The sequence below is a fragment of the Penaeus vannamei genome, chromosome 41, assembly GCF_042767895.1.
Source record: "Penaeus vannamei isolate JL-2024 chromosome 41, ASM4276789v1, whole genome shotgun sequence".
In the NCBI taxonomy this organism is placed as follows: Eukaryota; Metazoa; Arthropoda; class Malacostraca; order Decapoda; family Penaeidae; genus Penaeus; species Penaeus vannamei.
Genome location: NC_091589.1, coordinates 9,108,414 through 9,125,913, shown reverse-complemented (window position 1 = coordinate 9,125,913; position 17,500 = coordinate 9,108,414). Strand labels below are relative to the sequence as shown.

Below are 17,500 nucleotides of genomic sequence, written 5' to 3'. Positions count from 1 at the left end.
GAAGAAAATAGATTGTATATTCAGGGAAGAAGCAAATACAAACAAGGAAAAGTGAACAAAGACAAATTGGGTTGAGCAGATTTAATATAAAAGATATTATGTTGATATTGAGAGTTAAATAGTGTATGTGGGAACATTCAGAAATACTAGCCAGGATTAAAACAGGGATGGGCTATGAAAGAGAGAGTGCATGTAATTAACCAAAATATATGGTAAATTATTGGTGGGGGCTGACTATTCATAAACACTTAGAAGATCAGGCTAGCTTTATTTTGAAAGGGCTATGCTGAGTAAAAGCTGCAGTAGCTCCTGGATAAAGAAGATGGGAGGATAAGAGAAGGGGTGACAATAAAGATGAAAAAGAGTAATGTGAGAGAGTTCAGTAGATAGATAGAAGATAGGTATGGGTGACTTAGAAAATGTATTAAGATCAGAAAACTAGTTAGTCATAGAAATAGATCTAAACTTGCTTGAAGGTGACTTTACTCCTGGTACAAATAGAGAAACACTTAGAGAGTAGTGGGACTGGTAGTGTCAAAGAGCCCTATTGAATAGTGTTATATTTTTAAAATATTTAGAGTATTTTGGGGTGGTTATCTGTATTGTGTATAGTATGTGTGTCAATGGAAGTCTGTAAGTGTAATCCAGCCTTCTTGTGGCAGAGTAAAGATTGCCAGAGCTTATTAGTAAAGTAATGATCTTGTTGTCGTTGCTTCTTTTATAATCATTATACAGCTGTAATCTTAATTAACATTATTTTTTTGTCATTAATATCATTGTCATCATCATCTTTATTATCATATCATTTTCAGTCATTATTATCTTTTTCCTTATTTTAGTTGATATTAATGTGACTGGTATTATTATTGTACTCATTCTTCTATTGTTAATGTTGTTATAAACAGTATTATTGTTAATGTTATATTGTTATTGTGAATGGTTTTATTTACTTATGTTATGAATAGTCTGATTATCTGTTTTGATTATAACATTTTATTATTATTGATTTAGATATTTTATTTTTTGTTAATGTTTTTTATGTTTGTATAAGTAACTTATATATTATATCTCTATTGGAATTTTAAATAGAATCATTATCATCTGGTCAATATCTGGTATAGGCCACCTGTATAGAGTTTGTGTGTATCACTGTTAATTATATAAATGTATATATAGAGAGACAGAGGTAGATATATATACAGGATATTTATTTATTTATTTATTTATATTATTTTTTATTATTATTTATTATTATTGTTTTATTTAATATTATATTATTATCGGTCTTGTTTTGCCTGCCCTCTGCACCTGCATGTTTGCCTTGTTATTTGGAAAGGAATATAAGGAAAAATTTGAAGTGTAATTGCAAGATGAAATTGTTTTTTCTTTTAATTTTAAGTGTTCATCATGTATAGCATTGCATTATTTGTTTATTTATACAATTTTTTCTCTCTTTTTTTCTAGTAAAAATAGTAGCTGTGGTCAGAGATGGCATTTATTTTTTAGGCTTATTCTCTAATGTAGGATTGTATTTTGCAAGAAAACCTTGAACGGAAATTAGGTTGTTAGTATGACACACTAATCAAAACTAGAATTAAGGATGATGATGTATTTTTAAAATTCATTTATCCATGTGAGTCATTCATTCTTTTCTTAGGATTTCTCCTTCTGTTGCTGAGTTTCATCTAAATTTTGCTGTTTTCAGCCTAAATAAGAAGGCTGTGTTTGGTGTTCAGTGAAATATTCAGTGGAATAATTAGCATATGAAGTATAAGTGAAAACAAACAACTGAATCATGTTCAATTTATAATGCTGCAATTACCTTGAAAAAGAGATTGTGTTTTAGAATGTAGAGACTGTCCTTTGAGAAATTAAAGTGCATAAAGGGGCTCCATTTGAATATATATATTTTTTTAACTGCAGCAAAAATCTTACTTTTGCAAATCTTACCTATTGTTCTTGCTTATACTTTAATTTCCAGTGGCCATCATGAACATGCGTGTTACATCTCTCATCTGTCTAAATCACTGTGCAAGCTCATGTTCTGTTCCTGCTCCAGCACCTACCATGCAGAAAGTGTAAAGAGCTCTGTGATCACACCTTTTTACAGAAACTTCACTATGTGGTGTTTTAGGCCATTGATTTCACAATATTTAGTGAGAACAATTTAAAGTCTTTCCATCTTTCTTGATAAATCAGTTGCATATCTCTCATTGTTTGTGAATGATGTTATTTATGAATGTTTAGAGTATTTTATAGTAGTGTTTGAGATATAAGAATCTTTTCATGTAAAAATTGAAGACCTCATTATTAATCACTTTCAGCCACCTGTTCAGGAGTCAAATTGTGTCATAATGTAAAGGGAAGTTCAACTTCATCTAGTCAGAGATCGATTAAACAAGGGGGAGGTCATCCAAGCACATTGTACATCCCTGCAACTGCTTCTTTGCTTTTTAGGACAAACACATGAGTAAGGGAAGGGTTTCAGTTTCAAAGGTTTGTTGCATTTTTGCTTTTTTTGTGATTCCCCTCTTCCTTTCCCCCAGGAGCTGGAGGAGACATGGGTGGACGGTGAGCAGAGCACAGGATCAAGCGCAGCCCCTCCCCTGCATCGGCAGACATCACACAAGCATGTCCTCACCACTGATCTAGCACTTGAAGATGTTGTTAATGTTTGATTGTCAGAATTGTTATTTTGATGAAGGATTTTTTTCCATGTAACATTGTTTCATATTTTTCCCATTCCATCATAGATGGAACTACATTTGTTGCTGAGGCATAATAATGGTAATGTTCATTATGACAAGTGATGAAAAAATTTAATGTTATGTCATTGTGTGACTGGCCATACAGTTTCCTTTTCCAGTGAAGTAAGTGTAACTTGCTGTATTTTCCTATTAACGGATAAACAGCTTTCTTCATGATTGTAATTCATAAGGCTATGAAGGGAATTTTATTTATTGAATTTTACTTTGGTTTATATAGTTGTATGTAGTCTGTGTGGATAGAAAGACTGCAGAATCTACACAGCCACAGAGACATCTGATGCCATGATGCGATGTTGGTAGGATTGTTATGGTGGGACAGCAGACATGTGAGAAAATCAAATGCATTAACATCACGCTTGCTCTTCTGCAAAGATCATGATAGAGGCATTATGATTGGACTTTTTGGGAGATTAATATACAGCTCAAATTGTTCATACATTTGCATTTAAAGCCACATTTTCTCAAGTCTTCTAACAGGCTTTCACTATTAAGGATAATCCTTATATGTCTGTATAAATGTCAATATAGATAATGTATAGTCAAAGATATAGGTCACTGCCAGCATTGGTTATTCAAAAGGTCATTCTTGATGTACATAATAGCAGCACAAAATTTCTTGTAGATGAGGAATTGCATTTATAAATCATTATTTGTATGTAGGTTTCCCATCTTCCAAAGCACGGGACACGTTTCATTCACAATTTGTTGGTCAGTATGTAGATTATAGCTACTTCAATTTTTTAAACCTTGAGATTTTTGCTAGAATTGTGAGGCAATTTTCAGATAAACATTGGATGAAAATAGTTACAAATAAAACAAAAAATACAGAAATGAGGTATTACAAACTGATGTATTTTCTCTTTCTATGAAATTCCCAAGAAATTCTTATCAGAAATTTTGATCATTAAGTAGAGGAATTCAAAGTCCTTTTAAGGAATTTCTTGAGTCTTGACCTAAAGTTCTCAAAAGTGACTGTTTGGACTGCAATTGATCTTTTATTAATGAGCTTTTAACCATGTTAAGTTTTTAATTTTATGGCATTTGTTTTCTTTACAAATGCAAGTACTTGTTCGTGTATTATGACCGAATTGCATGTAATGTAGAATTTTATCATTGTTTTTTTACTGTAAATGGATTTGAAAAATACTTTCGAAAATTTTCCATATAAAGAGTTGCCAGGACAAAAATGAACTTGTCAGTAGCTTTGTTGAAATATGCATTTTTGTGCATTGCATTTTATGTTTACAAGCAGTTTGTGATGGTTATTATGAATAAAGCATCCTTATATAGATGACATGTTGATAGTTAGGTCAGTAATACAATTTGATTCATAGTCAGGATAGATTATTAGGTGATGATATTTAAATGTAATTAAGTGTTTCCTTTTTTTTTCTTTTTTTACAAAGAGAAAGTATTAAGTGCAATCTGTTTTATGTCTGCAATTTATAAAGGATTTACTATCAGTACGTGGCTTGCTGGTCACATTGTTTGTAATGCTTTGCCTCAATCTACTGAACGTTGAAAGTGGACAGTGTACTGTGTGGAGCCTGTTATTAACAGGCGTGATATAAATATTGTTACTAAAGTAAGAGTTGTATGCTTGCTCTGTCAGAAATGCATTACAGCTTATGTACAGCTTGTTTTGTTAAGAAAAAAAAAGAAAAAAAAAGGTCTGTCAGAAGAGCTTTGTGCCAAGAAAGATTGCGAGAGAAATTTATACTCCTCATTAAAGAGCTGCGGATGTCTTTTTATGTCTTGACGTGTTATGATTGTGATTTTCTGCGCTGATTTTGAGGGTTCCTGATAAGTGGATGATGATAATGATGATGTGGTGTATCTGTGATGAATTTTGCTTGTGGTGTGACTTTATTTGGTAATTTGATTTTGACAGGCAGTTTTCGTTTGTTAGGGGGGCAAGAAAAAACAAAAAACTATATATTTGCATTAGCTGTGGAAACTTTCCTTCCGTCTTCTCCTAGGTTTTGGAGAATATACCATGTGAGGACAACTGTGGATTTTCAAGGTGGTCATTTGATAGAGAAATGTGTTGGAGGCTATTGATGAAGAGAAACTTGTTTTCTTTTTTCGTGCATAGTTTTTGTTTATATGGTAAGGTGTGAATGTTTTTTTTTTTCCATTTTTTCCAAGTTAGTAAAATCATTTGTGATCTTGCATTTTTTGCAAACAGTGTATGTGGAGAATTTTATGGCTCTTGTAACAATTCTTTTAATTAATGATCATAGTTTTACAGATTTTTTCTTCAGTTCAAAAATTTAATATTTAGATGGAGCCCCTTTTTGCAGTTGAATTTCTAGAGAAGAAAACTTTTAGATAACAAGGAGTGGAGAGTTTTCAGGCTTTAAATAAGGCAGTACAAAAAGGCCAGTGGCAAATGTTTGTTTCACAGTGCTCACAGGAGACAATACACTTTTGAAAATCAAAAAAATAAAAATAAAAAATATAAAAAAATATATATAGATAATTACAAAAAAAAAAGTAATAAAAAAATAATAAAACTGACATTTGTATAGACTGTAGATAATAGTTGATGAGAAGAAAAATTCTAAGCTTTGGTACCTTCCTCAAAAACCACCCCTAGTATTCCTTGCAGAGTCCACCGCACCTCATGCCCCTCGGAGACCCTCATAGCGTGCAGCTACTGTACCATTGTTTGATCCTTGATGTTACTGTGTATGTTTTTTCACACCTTCACCTGCATCGAGTAGCAGCAGATTTATATACATTCATCCTCACTTCATAATTCTATATATATATATGGTAATGATAATTTGATGAAGGTACAGTATTCTAGCAGGTATCTTTGTGAATTACTTTACTGTACACTACACACTCAAGTGTAATTTTCTTAAATCTGTTATTGGCTTTTAAAACGTTTACATCAAACAGGACACAAGAACTGTAGTGAAGTTTTTTCACCCATTTTGACAATTATTGTTTGATGTTTAGGCATAAAATAAACATTGTACAGTCTAATACCAGTCTTACAAGTCTCTTGTTAGTCATTAATTGATTTATTTTCATTTTAAAATCCAGCATAATGTCAGAGAAATTGTTGTAGTAACTTAAATCTTCTTAAGTATGGCTCAAATGTTGTGATTGTGAGGTGCAGAACAGGCAAGGGACGAAAGAAAAATATAGTCTGAACTATACATTTTATATGTATATTACTTAACTCCTGTTGATTGACACACAAGTGTAATCATTTTGCTGCATCACACTATTGAAGCTTAATTCAAATCAATACCTTTCGTTATCCTCATCTGCCTGCATTGCGAGAGACAGTGTGCGTGCCATGATTAGCTAGCAATCTGATTGTGGTCATTGTGAGTTGTGATAGTATCAAAGTGCTCCCATGTGTCTTGTGACTTTTTTGTTTTTATGTTCATTTTTAAAAGAAATTTTAGTTGCTTTCTATGATATGACTGGAGAGCCTATTATATGACCACAGGTTTTGTTGCATTAAGCAATGTTTTACCCTTGCAATGTAAATAATTAATTGTCATATTTTATATTTTACAATTATTCTACTGCCTTAATAAAACTTATTTCCTATGAACAGTGTTTTTTTGTTTGCTTGTTTTTTAGAGGAGGGGGGCAAATATATCTGAGAAAATGAATGGTTCAAATGAATGGAATGCCTCCAACAATTTATTTAACAAACAGAGGGTACATTATTTCAACATTACTCTCAGGGTATCCTCATACATACAAACTATGTACTACAAGGTGGACATCAACTATATTTCAGATCTATTCTTTAGCCCTCAAGTTCTGGATTTAAAGTAATGATGACTGGTTCCAAAATTTGTCCAGTAACATAATAATTTCAGATTGGAGGAGACTGGAGCTACCAAACAGAAATTTTCACCGCTTTAGTGAACAATAATAAAGTAATGTATATACTTAGGTTCATGACTAGATAAATGAACAAAACCAGTTTCATATTTTTCTGTACTCTTCATATGATTGATGGCCTTTACATAACAGATACAAATTTATTCTGAAAATCTCAAGCAAGTTTTTTAGCATTAATATTATACTTTGAATAGCAATAATTTATTCCCCACTCCTTATTTATTTCTGGATTTTCCTTTTCTAGCGTCTGTTATTCCTCCTAGTGGGTGATTGGTATATCTGAACCAACTTCTTTTGAGGAAAGTTATGTTAACCCATATGATCCGGATGACGTGACCATCACATGAAAAAATTTAGCTTGAGAGGCAGGTGGCATGACCATCCATCATGGGAAAATCTGGCTGTCTTTGTGTTTGCTCATTGTTGTCATGGGGGGCTTAGGAGATGGAGACTGAATCCCAAGGTAGGGGATCACTTCTACCTTGGACCTCAGCCCTCGCCTCAACTAGTTTAGCATGGTCATTTCTTTTCCCCCATTCCTTTTCCTCTTCTTCTGTCCACATCCTAAAGTGTGCGAGCCTTGCTAAACTGATGAAAGGCTGGCTTTGTGTCAGTCGTGAACGGCCTTCGTACTTAGTTTGCTATTCCCTCTTTACCTTTTGTCACTAACAAACGAACATTCAGCACTCTACAATCTTGACATCTAACATATTTTGTCCTAATCATTGATGCATGTTTAACCTTTTTGCCATAATACTTTATCGTGCTGCTATATAACCATTGATATATGGCACTTTTATTTATTATTTATTCTGACCCATTACCCTTCTGGGGATCCACAAACATCGACTTATGAAAAACTTCCTAACCTGAGGGCTTTGCCCCAAGCTTCACCTTATCGGTACATTTTGAATACACTACTAATGACTTTATATGTTGATGCAGCAAAAATATTTTCAACAAATAAATGGGCCTAGGTGACATGAACTTGGTGGTGTGAGCATTTCGGCTGAAGGCAGGGGTGACAGAAAAGACAACACAAATGCACAAACCTCTAAGAAGGTGATTACACTCTATAGAAAGGGGCTTTTGCATTATTTCCATCAATAAGTGTGGAATGTAGCACCTGTGAGCCATGACTGGAAGAACACCACTTCTATTCCTAGCCGCCCTGACCAGCAGCACAGATTGTTTTACAGAAAAAAAAAAGATAACATAAAAATTATGACAATATAATGTTACTCATTGTTGTTATTCTTATAGACTACCTAGTGAGATGATATGGAGTCTGTGCAATGAAAAGTCAATTATCATCTTGATAAAGTAAATTAAATAACAAATATGGACATTACCAAAGGGCAAAAAAGCTAAAAATGTTTAGGCATAAAAAGAGAAAATAACATTGCAAAGGGAAGGCATAGAGTTATCACCGCACAAAAGTGTTCAGGTGCGCCCAGCCTAAAGGTGGACACCTGTCAGCACAGCCGTTTACATAAGCATAATGCCTGTATTTTGGGCCACATGAGTGTCATGAAGCAACCGGATACAATGGGTTAATAACTTTATAAATATGATATTTCGAAAAAAATTGCCGAGACCATTTTATCTGTAAAGTTAAAGAAAAGCTATAAAAAACCACTTCTCTGCATTTATTCAAGCAGCAAGATCTGTTCCTGTACATTAATAAACAATATATTCTTTAAAATAGTAAAGTAATATATATATAAGGCTTGCAGAAAGCATAAAAATATACTGGATGGTTGTGCAACTAGACTAGCATATCCAAAAATGAGAAACCAAAAAATAAGTAAATGAATACATAAATAGAAATAATAATTTAAAAAAAATGATGATAATAATCACAATGATAATAACAACAACAATAATAATAATAATAATAATAAAACATATATAACTTAAATACTGGACATAATATAATTTTCTCCTGCAGTAAATATAACATTTTTTAAGTTCACTCCTCAATAACTTATTTCAAAATATAAAGCATTGATATATTCCAGTCCTTTACAAACTACGATGCGATATGTCATAATAATCAAAGGAGGCACAGAATGGCTGTCAATGGAGTCAGGCCACTTTCAAATTTTCCAATGACGTCATCCAGTCATAGACATTCTTGAGTTTTTACAATTATTAATGTTGAAATATGTACCAAATCAGTATGAATGATTAAAAACTAAAGGCCTGCTTTTTCAATCATTTTCAGTTATTACAATAATATAATGAAAACATATTGAAATAAATACCACATCAATATACATTTTGAATACAAGGACTTTTTACACTTAATTACTCACAGAAAGGAATTGGGTAACATGTGTTGTGATTTTAAAAATACTTGTATGAAATAAATATGTATGTCTTGCAGTAAAATGGAAACCTTTGTGTATGATCATATTTCCCATTTACCAGCAGCAGCAGTAGCAGGTGTTTAAGTCCAAAAATATACATACGCGCAGGACAAACACACATCACATCCGTCTCACTGAATTATTAAATAGTGTTAAACTAGGACAATTCAAATCCTGCTCCAGATGTTATGGCGTAGAGTAGCTTCTCTCGTAAGGTCTGCTGGTCCCTGTATTCTGGCAACTTCAGAAGATTCATACATGTGGATGCAGTTGGAAGGCGGTCTTCTGAACCCGATGGCTGAATGCAGAAGGCAGGCTGCAATTCCTGTTTTTTTTTGAAGGGGAAAAATTACTGATCACTTTCTAAATAAAACATGGCAAAATCCAGGAAAAAAAAAAAAAAAAACTGACCATAGACTCAAAGAATTATCCATCTCCATAAACTAACCTTAAACCCTAGAAGTGGAGGACGTGAACAGCTTGTAACGAACTTGAGCAACTGTCGTTTCTGTCCTTCGTTGAATCCTCGCAAAACTTGCCAGAATGCTACTATTGTTGGATGCTCGGTATTATATGCACCTAGAAAAAAAGCAATGCAATGAAGAGTGGCTAATATATATATATATATATATATATATATATATATATATATATATATATATATATATATATATATATATATATATATATATATATATATATATATATATACAGTAAATCTATGAAAACTCATAGGCAAATAAATATTTACAATCTAGATTAGACAACGTTACACAGAGTAATAGCAATAAATAAAAAGGAATATCAAATTAATTTCAAAAAGCATTTCTACTTGGAAGATGGTATATGTTTTATTATCTGGCTAGGTCTCTTTTCATCTTTAAGTAAATAAAATAAGTAAACCACAAATATCAAATAAGTCATATAAATAAATTTTCAAATACAATTTATATTTCTGGCATAACCAGTTCTCAGTGCTACAGAGAAACATATTGCATCCATAATAAACAAATTCCAGTCCTACCTCCATATCTAGTATTGTCCATCAAGTCCTCTAGGTCAATGGGAACTGATGCACCTGATATTAACATCTGAAGTTCCCTCCAATCAAACATCTGTAGCCACTCAAGGGGTACAACATCAGCCAAACCTGTTTTAAGAATACACCAAATGAGAACATAATAAAACATGAGTCTTACTAATGTTGTTGGGCCTCACTTCTTTAAATTCTATTGTTTGCATTTAAAAAAATCAATTAATATTACCAATTTCTCTTAACCCTAACTAGTCTTCTTAAAATCTATAATTAATTAGGACGGCATCTACCATGCTTTTGATAGCACTGTTTGGAGATATTTTAGAATGCAGATACCTCAGCATCCAAGACTTAATTAATGGAGTCTTAAATTAATTAAGTCATTAAAAACTTAATTAATGGAGTCTTAATCACTCCTCTCTGACTTAGATGGTACTGGGCATTTCAGTTTTATATATGCTTTTAACTACAATCTGTAGGCTTTGGAATATATTGCCTTCAGAGATTGTAACATCTCCAACTCTTGACATTTGTTTACTACACAAATAGCTGATGATTTTCCATCTTCTCATTCTTTCATAGCTGTGTTTTGACCTGCAATGACATCTTCGTAAAGTGACACCAATGGTTAACATCATGATGGTAACCCAGATTTTCCACTTTCTATGGCTATCAGTGCCCTATGCAACAGATCAGACTGGGCGGCCCACCACCTCAAGCCACAATATTGGGTTAGGGAGGTCACAGGTCCAGAGAGCTTTTAGTGAGATCCTCTCAGTTTTGTTTTCCCTTTCTTCAAATGACCTATCAACTCTCTCTAGAAACTTTGTGCACCCTGAGATTCTTTCTTAAAAGAAGTGGTATGAAACGGCTTCATGAACAATAGTATATAAAGTAAGGCTTCCAATATTTAAAGTATGAAGTAGACACTACAACAGAATATACCTTTCTTGAATGCTTGTATTTGTTTTGCTATTTGTTTGTTGAGTTTGTAGTCTGCCATCCGGTATATGTATTCAATTCTGTTTTCATTGGTCACTGCCACATTTGAACCATTTGGGATTAATTCTTCAATCTGTAGAGAAAAGAATTGCAGCATCTATGAAATCTGTCACTAACATACAACATAACAATGACCAGGTACACAGTAAGGCAAAGTCACAAATAAGAGATCAGGTTACAGATATATAGAATCATTGGATTATGCACAATGGTGTTATGAAGTATCATTCCATACATTCTTTAAAAAACATAAAAAAATGTTTGGGGCATTTCCTAATGAAATTTCAGAAGTATAGGCTTCAACTCACAGTATTTTGTCCTAAATCAGAGTTTAGAACAGTGAAATCCAGTCCGAGGTCCTGGACATCCCCTTCGTAAGTCTTCAGGTACAAGAGGTTTCGACAAAGTTCTGGGTCGAGGGAATCCAGGTGATGGAATTCCACTGAGGATGATGATCTCCCCAAAATTTTAGAGACGAAGAATCCTGCAAGTGGAACTTCAACCAAGAGATTCTCATAAAGAGCCTGTTGGAAAGACAATTTAAATTTAGGAAAATAATTGTTATTTTCTAAGTGAAGTACAATAGATAACAATTAAGGATATTAATATTGAAAAATGGCTACAGAGATTAAAATACTAAATACAATACAACAACTATGCTGAAATTCTAGTACTATTAGGTTTAATATATACTTAAAATGTTATCTTAAACATATTATAGGAAGCAAAAAGCTACATAATGCTATTACTCATCATAAACAGCGGGCAACTGTCGCTCACCTTTCCTAACATCCTACCAATGAAGTAATAATGAGTCTGATAATCTTCCGCTATGAGATGTGATCCTGGATTTGGGTAGAGAGTATTTTCTCGCGTTAAAAGGAAAAATCCTCGAGTTGGGTCAAAGGCGGTCTTCAAGAGTTCCGACAAAAATTCTCGAAAAATGCCACCACCATCAATGCCCACCTCGTCCAAACCAACAGCATTCATGAGACGGACTCTCATTCGTAGGTGCAAATCTGGTTCTGAAGAAAGGGCACTATAGTGTATAATGAAAATAAACTTTTTTCTTTTTTTTTTGTATTCTTTAATAATTAAAACAAAAATTACTTAAGATAAAAATTAATTTTCTAAGATGAAAATAATATCATTATCTTTCAAATATGCAGAACACATATAGAAAACATATGTATATATAAACTGAAGATGTTTACCATTGCTTGGTGATAACTTTTCAAAGGCATCTTCATAGATATGTGTTCTTCTAATGGTCACATTAATCATAGGCCCTTCATTGAAGTCTGCCCTCATTTGGCTCCTGCTCCTATTGTCAGCTACTAGGTTGCTGAAGACCTGTGTTCGAGACTCAAAGGGGATCACAAATGGAAGTTCTTGGAGGATGGTTGCCCGGCGCTGCTCTGTTATTGACAGCGGTGGGCCCTCAGTCTCTGTCAGGATAATGGTAATGATACTAATGAGAACAATGAAGGGGGAATGTTTGCAATACTTCTAGAAATGAACAAAAATGATACTGTCCAATATTATCATAATTTATACTGAGTGAACATCCAAATACTCACCTAATTCATCTCTAGTGAGCCATCTCTGGGGCATGAACAATCTCCTTTGTCTTCGACTCGTACGTGGTACAAAGGACACTGTCTGGCAGTTCCCAAGAGGCAGTGACACACGGGTGCTCAGCCAATGTCCTTTCGGACAGAACATACGTCTGGTATCTCTTAAGTGTATTTGACGGACCACTCCTACACACACCTGATGAAACAATGTCAATTCAAGTAATGCATTTTAAAACTTAAATTCCTCCTTAGTAACTGCTATTACTTACTGTGAAACTAGCTTTACATCACATCCTTGCATCTGTATTTTGATGTTGACTCTACTTTCAAAATATGATTTCTAAAACTAATCATTTTGAAGTTAGTACCACAAATACTAAAAAAAAAAAAAAAAAATCCTTTCTCATATTTGAATGATGTAACAGAACATTTCATAAAATCTGGAGAATAATTTCTCTTCATTATAACCTGCTCTTGATCTATTCTGTGAGACTACTTGAAAATAAAATAATTTTATCTGAAAGCCAAATGACTAATCACATGAGAAGACTGCCTTGTACCAAGCAATGGAATAACTCAACAAACCTTAAAGCAATGTGCCCACATGGTTTTATACGACGTGTCTGTCAAGGCGGACATTCTCACGTCTGGATGGGCAAGTTCCACGAGCCCAACACACACATCCCTGAGGCTTGCTGACATCTTGATAAGCTCCTCCACAGTGAAGGGGAAGTGGTTATCTGTTGTTTTAGGAAATCGCTGCTCACCCGTCTCATCTGGTATTACGGAAGAAAATATACATTTAATACATTGTTGATACTACTAAAATCAAGATGTTAAATATCTATACCTACAAGTCCATGTCATGACTTCAGCTGTGGGATAGTACTGATAAACATTTCACATATGACAAAAGTAAATACCTTGGTCGCCAAGGAACTCGGAATCATGGAGAGTGGAGAGAACAGCAGTCAGGGTAGCACAGAATGTGGAAAGCAGTGGGATGAGGGTGTCACGCTCATGTGAAGCTAAAGGGGTACCTCGTGCCAGCACTTGCAACAAAGGTGCTCCTCGAACACCTGTAGAATAGATGAATGCAAATGCACTGCTAGATATGAAGATTCTAACCAATGATGGCAATCAAATTATATAAATTTTATGCAGATATATAATATACATATTTACAGAGTAATTGTAAGCTACTCTGTGAAAGGCAACATCATTTCTATATCTAGGCCCCTGTGCATTTTTAATCCTTGTCATTCCATTAAGTAAAAATACAATAATTCCATCAATTTATAACAGAAAAGTAAATGATAATCAAATAATATATAAATAAATAACAATGGCTGATGTGATATTGACAATGAAAATATTCTCTTACCAAACGTCCATGTGGTAGTGTTTGCATTTCCAGGCAGGGGTGCTCCCTGCTGAAGGCCAGAGAGAACCACCCACATGGACCTCAGGAGTTGACGCCGGGCGACCACACTATACAACAACCTGCAGGAATTTGTGGAATGAAAACCTCCAGGGTGGTGTTGAGAACCAGAATATCAGAATAAAAGTCTATGATGTAGTGTGTTTTCTTTGATTTTCTGACATATAAATTATAATATGTCCTAGACAGACACTAAGCATAAAGGATCATCTCCTTAGGAAAATAATTTCTATATTCACACCATCATTTAGGCCTTCCTACACTTTACAAGGGGATTGAGGCTAGGAGGAAAATCATACACCCCATGGCCACTGTGATTTTAGTTTATAAATTTCCACAAGTACTTAAGTCATCAAGGAGTCTGTTACTGAACTCCCCTTTTTACCCTACTCGTATACATGTTGAATCCTAAAAATGAAAGAAAAAAGAAACAACAAACAAAGGAGGGAAGAAAGAAAGAAAGAGCATAAGCAATAAGGCCTCTGACCTGCACTGGTGGAGCTGCAGCGATGGTGCTGTCAAAAGATGATGAGTTAACCTTGAGAAATGGAGCAGCACTTCTGGAGAGACTTGTCGTTCCACATGACTCAATAGCCATCCAACATGTTCTGTGCTGTTGACTATGGTAACACACTCCTCTGCAAGCTTGAGCCACAAAAAAAAATCAGATATTATTTACAAGTCCCTTAAGCTACACACATCTACTTTGTACACAAACAAAAATGCCTTAGTAAAGTGAGAATACATGTATGCATGATCCCAACACTTCACTCAAAGTTTCCTCTTACCTTGCGCAATATTGGATCTATGGCTTCTGTTGAATCCATTGTGTCATCATCGTCTGAGTCAGAGTCGACATCATTCACTTCACTAAGGAGATAGGTGGTTGTTCCCCCTAATAAATCACTTATTGCTTGAAGATAATCGCACAGAGCATGTGAATCCGAGAAATCTGGAAGAAGTGGGTTTGCTTTTACTCTTACTGGTTTTTGAGTTGGTTTCTGTTACAAAATATATAATCATTAATCTTTGGGCTATTAACTGTAAGGAAATTCTTTTAACTTCCCTCCCTCAACTCTACATAATCTGAAAAACAAAAAATATTTCTCCTTCCCCTCAAACAAAATCGACCAACCTACCAGCATTCGATCGAACAAGCATGAGCAGAGAATAGAGCAATGGTGGAGCTGGACAAGCCTTCAAGAACTTGGATGATCGACTGCCCAAGACAGCTACAATCTTGTCTACGGGCAGTTTAAAGTTCTCTCTCGAGGCCAGGCAAGGAATGACATAGTTAGAAATCTGGGTGTGGGAAGCCTTGCCAAAGATTTCCTGGCACAGTTCGTCTATCACAGAAGACCTGAAATATCACATTGGAATGATGCGGATGTATATAACTGGGTCTGCAATTCTTCACTTGGTCAAATATTTGAACAATAGTCATGCATCTTTTAATTTCTAAATAAAGCAACTTCTCACAGCATTTTCCCCCCTAAATAATTGAAATTCACCACCTTTCTGTTACTAATCACTAATGATTTAAGTGCTTATTTATGTACAATATCAATTCACAAATATTAGCCAAAATCAAATCCACACAAGAGATAATATACTGATCAAGCTTTACATTTTGAAAGATGATCCACTAAAAACATGAAATTTACAACAATTATATATTAACCTAAATATAATAAAAACAAAAACTGTATCAGACTTACAATAATGTTGATTCATCTTATAATAATTATACATCAACTTAAATAAAAACAGAAATCTAATCACACTTACAATAATGTTGATTCATCTAGTGATAAAGCAAAGGACACTGGAGACAAAAGCAGCTGCAGGAGAGCATCTGCAAGTGCTGTGGGGGCTACGGGCGAGGGCTCATAAATATCAGGGACACGGGTCACCATCAAGTGTACCACTTGGTTATAATAATCTGAAAAAAATATGCAAATATGAGATAGAGTTTACAATACAAAGAAGAAATATAATCAATACACATCTAAACATTCATGACTTTTAAAAATTCAAGTTATGAATAATCAATATACTTAACTTTTTACACATTACCAAACAAACACAAGTTCCCTAGCCATTTACCTTTACTAATTAGATATGAATAAAGTGATAGTAGGAAGATCTGCTTGTTGCTTTCTGATAGCTTTGTCTTCCAACTGTCAGGGGACATTAGTATTTGCAGGAGTCTTAATGGAGATGCATGTGGCATGGCAGACTGCCCTGTGGTTAGAAAGAATATATATATCACATACACATACTATGTTACACTATACATATCACACTTTTAAAGCCCCTTGCTGGCTAGTGGCTAATATTTGCAGTGACTTGCCTGACACATGTACTGTCCCAATATTCGCACTATAAATTCAAATGCTTGGGATATCTATTTATGAATCTATTTTTCCTGTACTTTCAGAGTAAATAATAATAAACCTAGTTGTATCCATATGATTTGTTGGTGCGTATTCTCCCTACTTAGAATCACATTTTAGATCCCAAAAGATGTGAATACAAATTCTAAATCATGAATGATAAGGATATGGCAAGTACTTTTTCATCTGACATTAATGCCACTAAGATATACAATGGAAGACAAGAACAATATTACCAAGTTTTTACAGCTTTATGGTAGGCAGAAGTTTTTTCTTCACAAATGTATATCAATACATCACATCTATTAGTATCTGTTGTGCCTAACAGGAAAAAGAGATGGAATGGCATATTGCACAATGATATGACTGTAAACAAGACCCACAGAATTCAGGAACAATATCTGCGAGCTATATTATCAACCATTAAATAACCAAGCGGTTAGCTAGAAGGCCTACATGATCTGACCTGTTTACCCTATTCCTTGGATTTTTGTAAAGATTATTTTTTTTTATTACTGATATGAGATTACTACTAAAGTTATAAAAATGCCATTAACAAAAACAATAAAATCAATAATGCTAATTAAGAACTAAAAAGTAAAACTTTGTTCCTAAAAACTAAAGGAATGGGGCATGATCAGAAAGACCTAGCAATTAACTTAAAGGAATTGACTAAGCATATATGAAGGTAGCTATGGGTAAATTATTTGGACAAAACACAACTAAAGTGGAAAGTGTATGTACTTGTCAACTGTGGGTTAAGTATTATGAAACAGGCACCCATTTTCATCACTACATTTAACTCGCTCATAGTGATAGCAGCAGTGGTGACTTTGCTATGAGGATATTGTATTTTATGATAGTCAGGTCATAGTATCACTATACTATAAACATGGTGCAATGCATACTCTAATAAAGAATGCATATATAATTTAATAAAACTTGTTACTCTCCCTATCAATAATGAATAATAAATAATACATATCAAATAAAGAATAACAATAATAATGATGATAATAACAACAGTAACAA

General features: G+C 33.9%; 2 protein-coding genes across 23 annotated transcripts in view; one reads left to right on the top strand and one right to left on the bottom strand.

Moving 5' to 3' along the window:
• Positions 1 to 6,345, top strand: part of LOC113828500 (F-actin-uncapping protein LRRC16A-like) — a 114,347-nt gene extending 108,002 nt beyond the window's left edge. For all 22 annotated transcript variants that reach the window (XM_070118187.1, XM_070118188.1, XM_070118186.1 and 19 more), the window contains one exon: positions 2,547 to 6,345. In XM_070118187.1, the coding sequence (XP_069974288.1) occupies positions 2,547 to 2,575 (29 nt within the window). In that variant the 3' untranslated portion in view covers positions 2,576 to 6,345. The remainder of the gene's footprint in view (positions 1 to 2,546) is intronic.
• A 1,933-nt stretch (positions 6,346 to 8,278) lies between these two features.
• Positions 8,279 to 17,500, bottom strand: part of LOC113813306 (ubiquitin-protein ligase E3C) — a 16,232-nt gene continuing 7,010 nt past the window's right edge. The window contains exons 5-20 of the mRNA XM_027365285.2: positions 16,179 to 16,316; positions 15,861 to 16,014; positions 15,212 to 15,432; positions 14,861 to 15,024; positions 14,560 to 14,717; positions 14,016 to 14,134; positions 13,555 to 13,710; positions 13,217 to 13,407; positions 12,635 to 12,827; positions 12,269 to 12,502; positions 11,835 to 12,079; positions 11,363 to 11,578; positions 10,998 to 11,127; positions 10,041 to 10,166; positions 9,465 to 9,595; positions 8,279 to 9,341 (exon numbers count right to left, since the gene is read on the bottom strand). Of these exons, the coding sequence (XP_027221086.1) occupies positions 9,174 to 9,341; positions 9,465 to 9,595; positions 10,041 to 10,166; positions 10,998 to 11,127; positions 11,363 to 11,578; positions 11,835 to 12,079; positions 12,269 to 12,502; positions 12,635 to 12,827; positions 13,217 to 13,407; positions 13,555 to 13,710; positions 14,016 to 14,134; positions 14,560 to 14,717; positions 14,861 to 15,024; positions 15,212 to 15,432; positions 15,861 to 16,014; positions 16,179 to 16,316 (2,744 nt within the window). The 3' untranslated portion in view covers positions 8,279 to 9,173. The remainder of the gene's footprint in view (positions 9,342 to 9,464; positions 9,596 to 10,040; positions 10,167 to 10,997; positions 11,128 to 11,362; positions 11,579 to 11,834; positions 12,080 to 12,268; positions 12,503 to 12,634; positions 12,828 to 13,216; positions 13,408 to 13,554; positions 13,711 to 14,015; positions 14,135 to 14,559; positions 14,718 to 14,860; positions 15,025 to 15,211; positions 15,433 to 15,860; positions 16,015 to 16,178; positions 16,317 to 17,500) is intronic.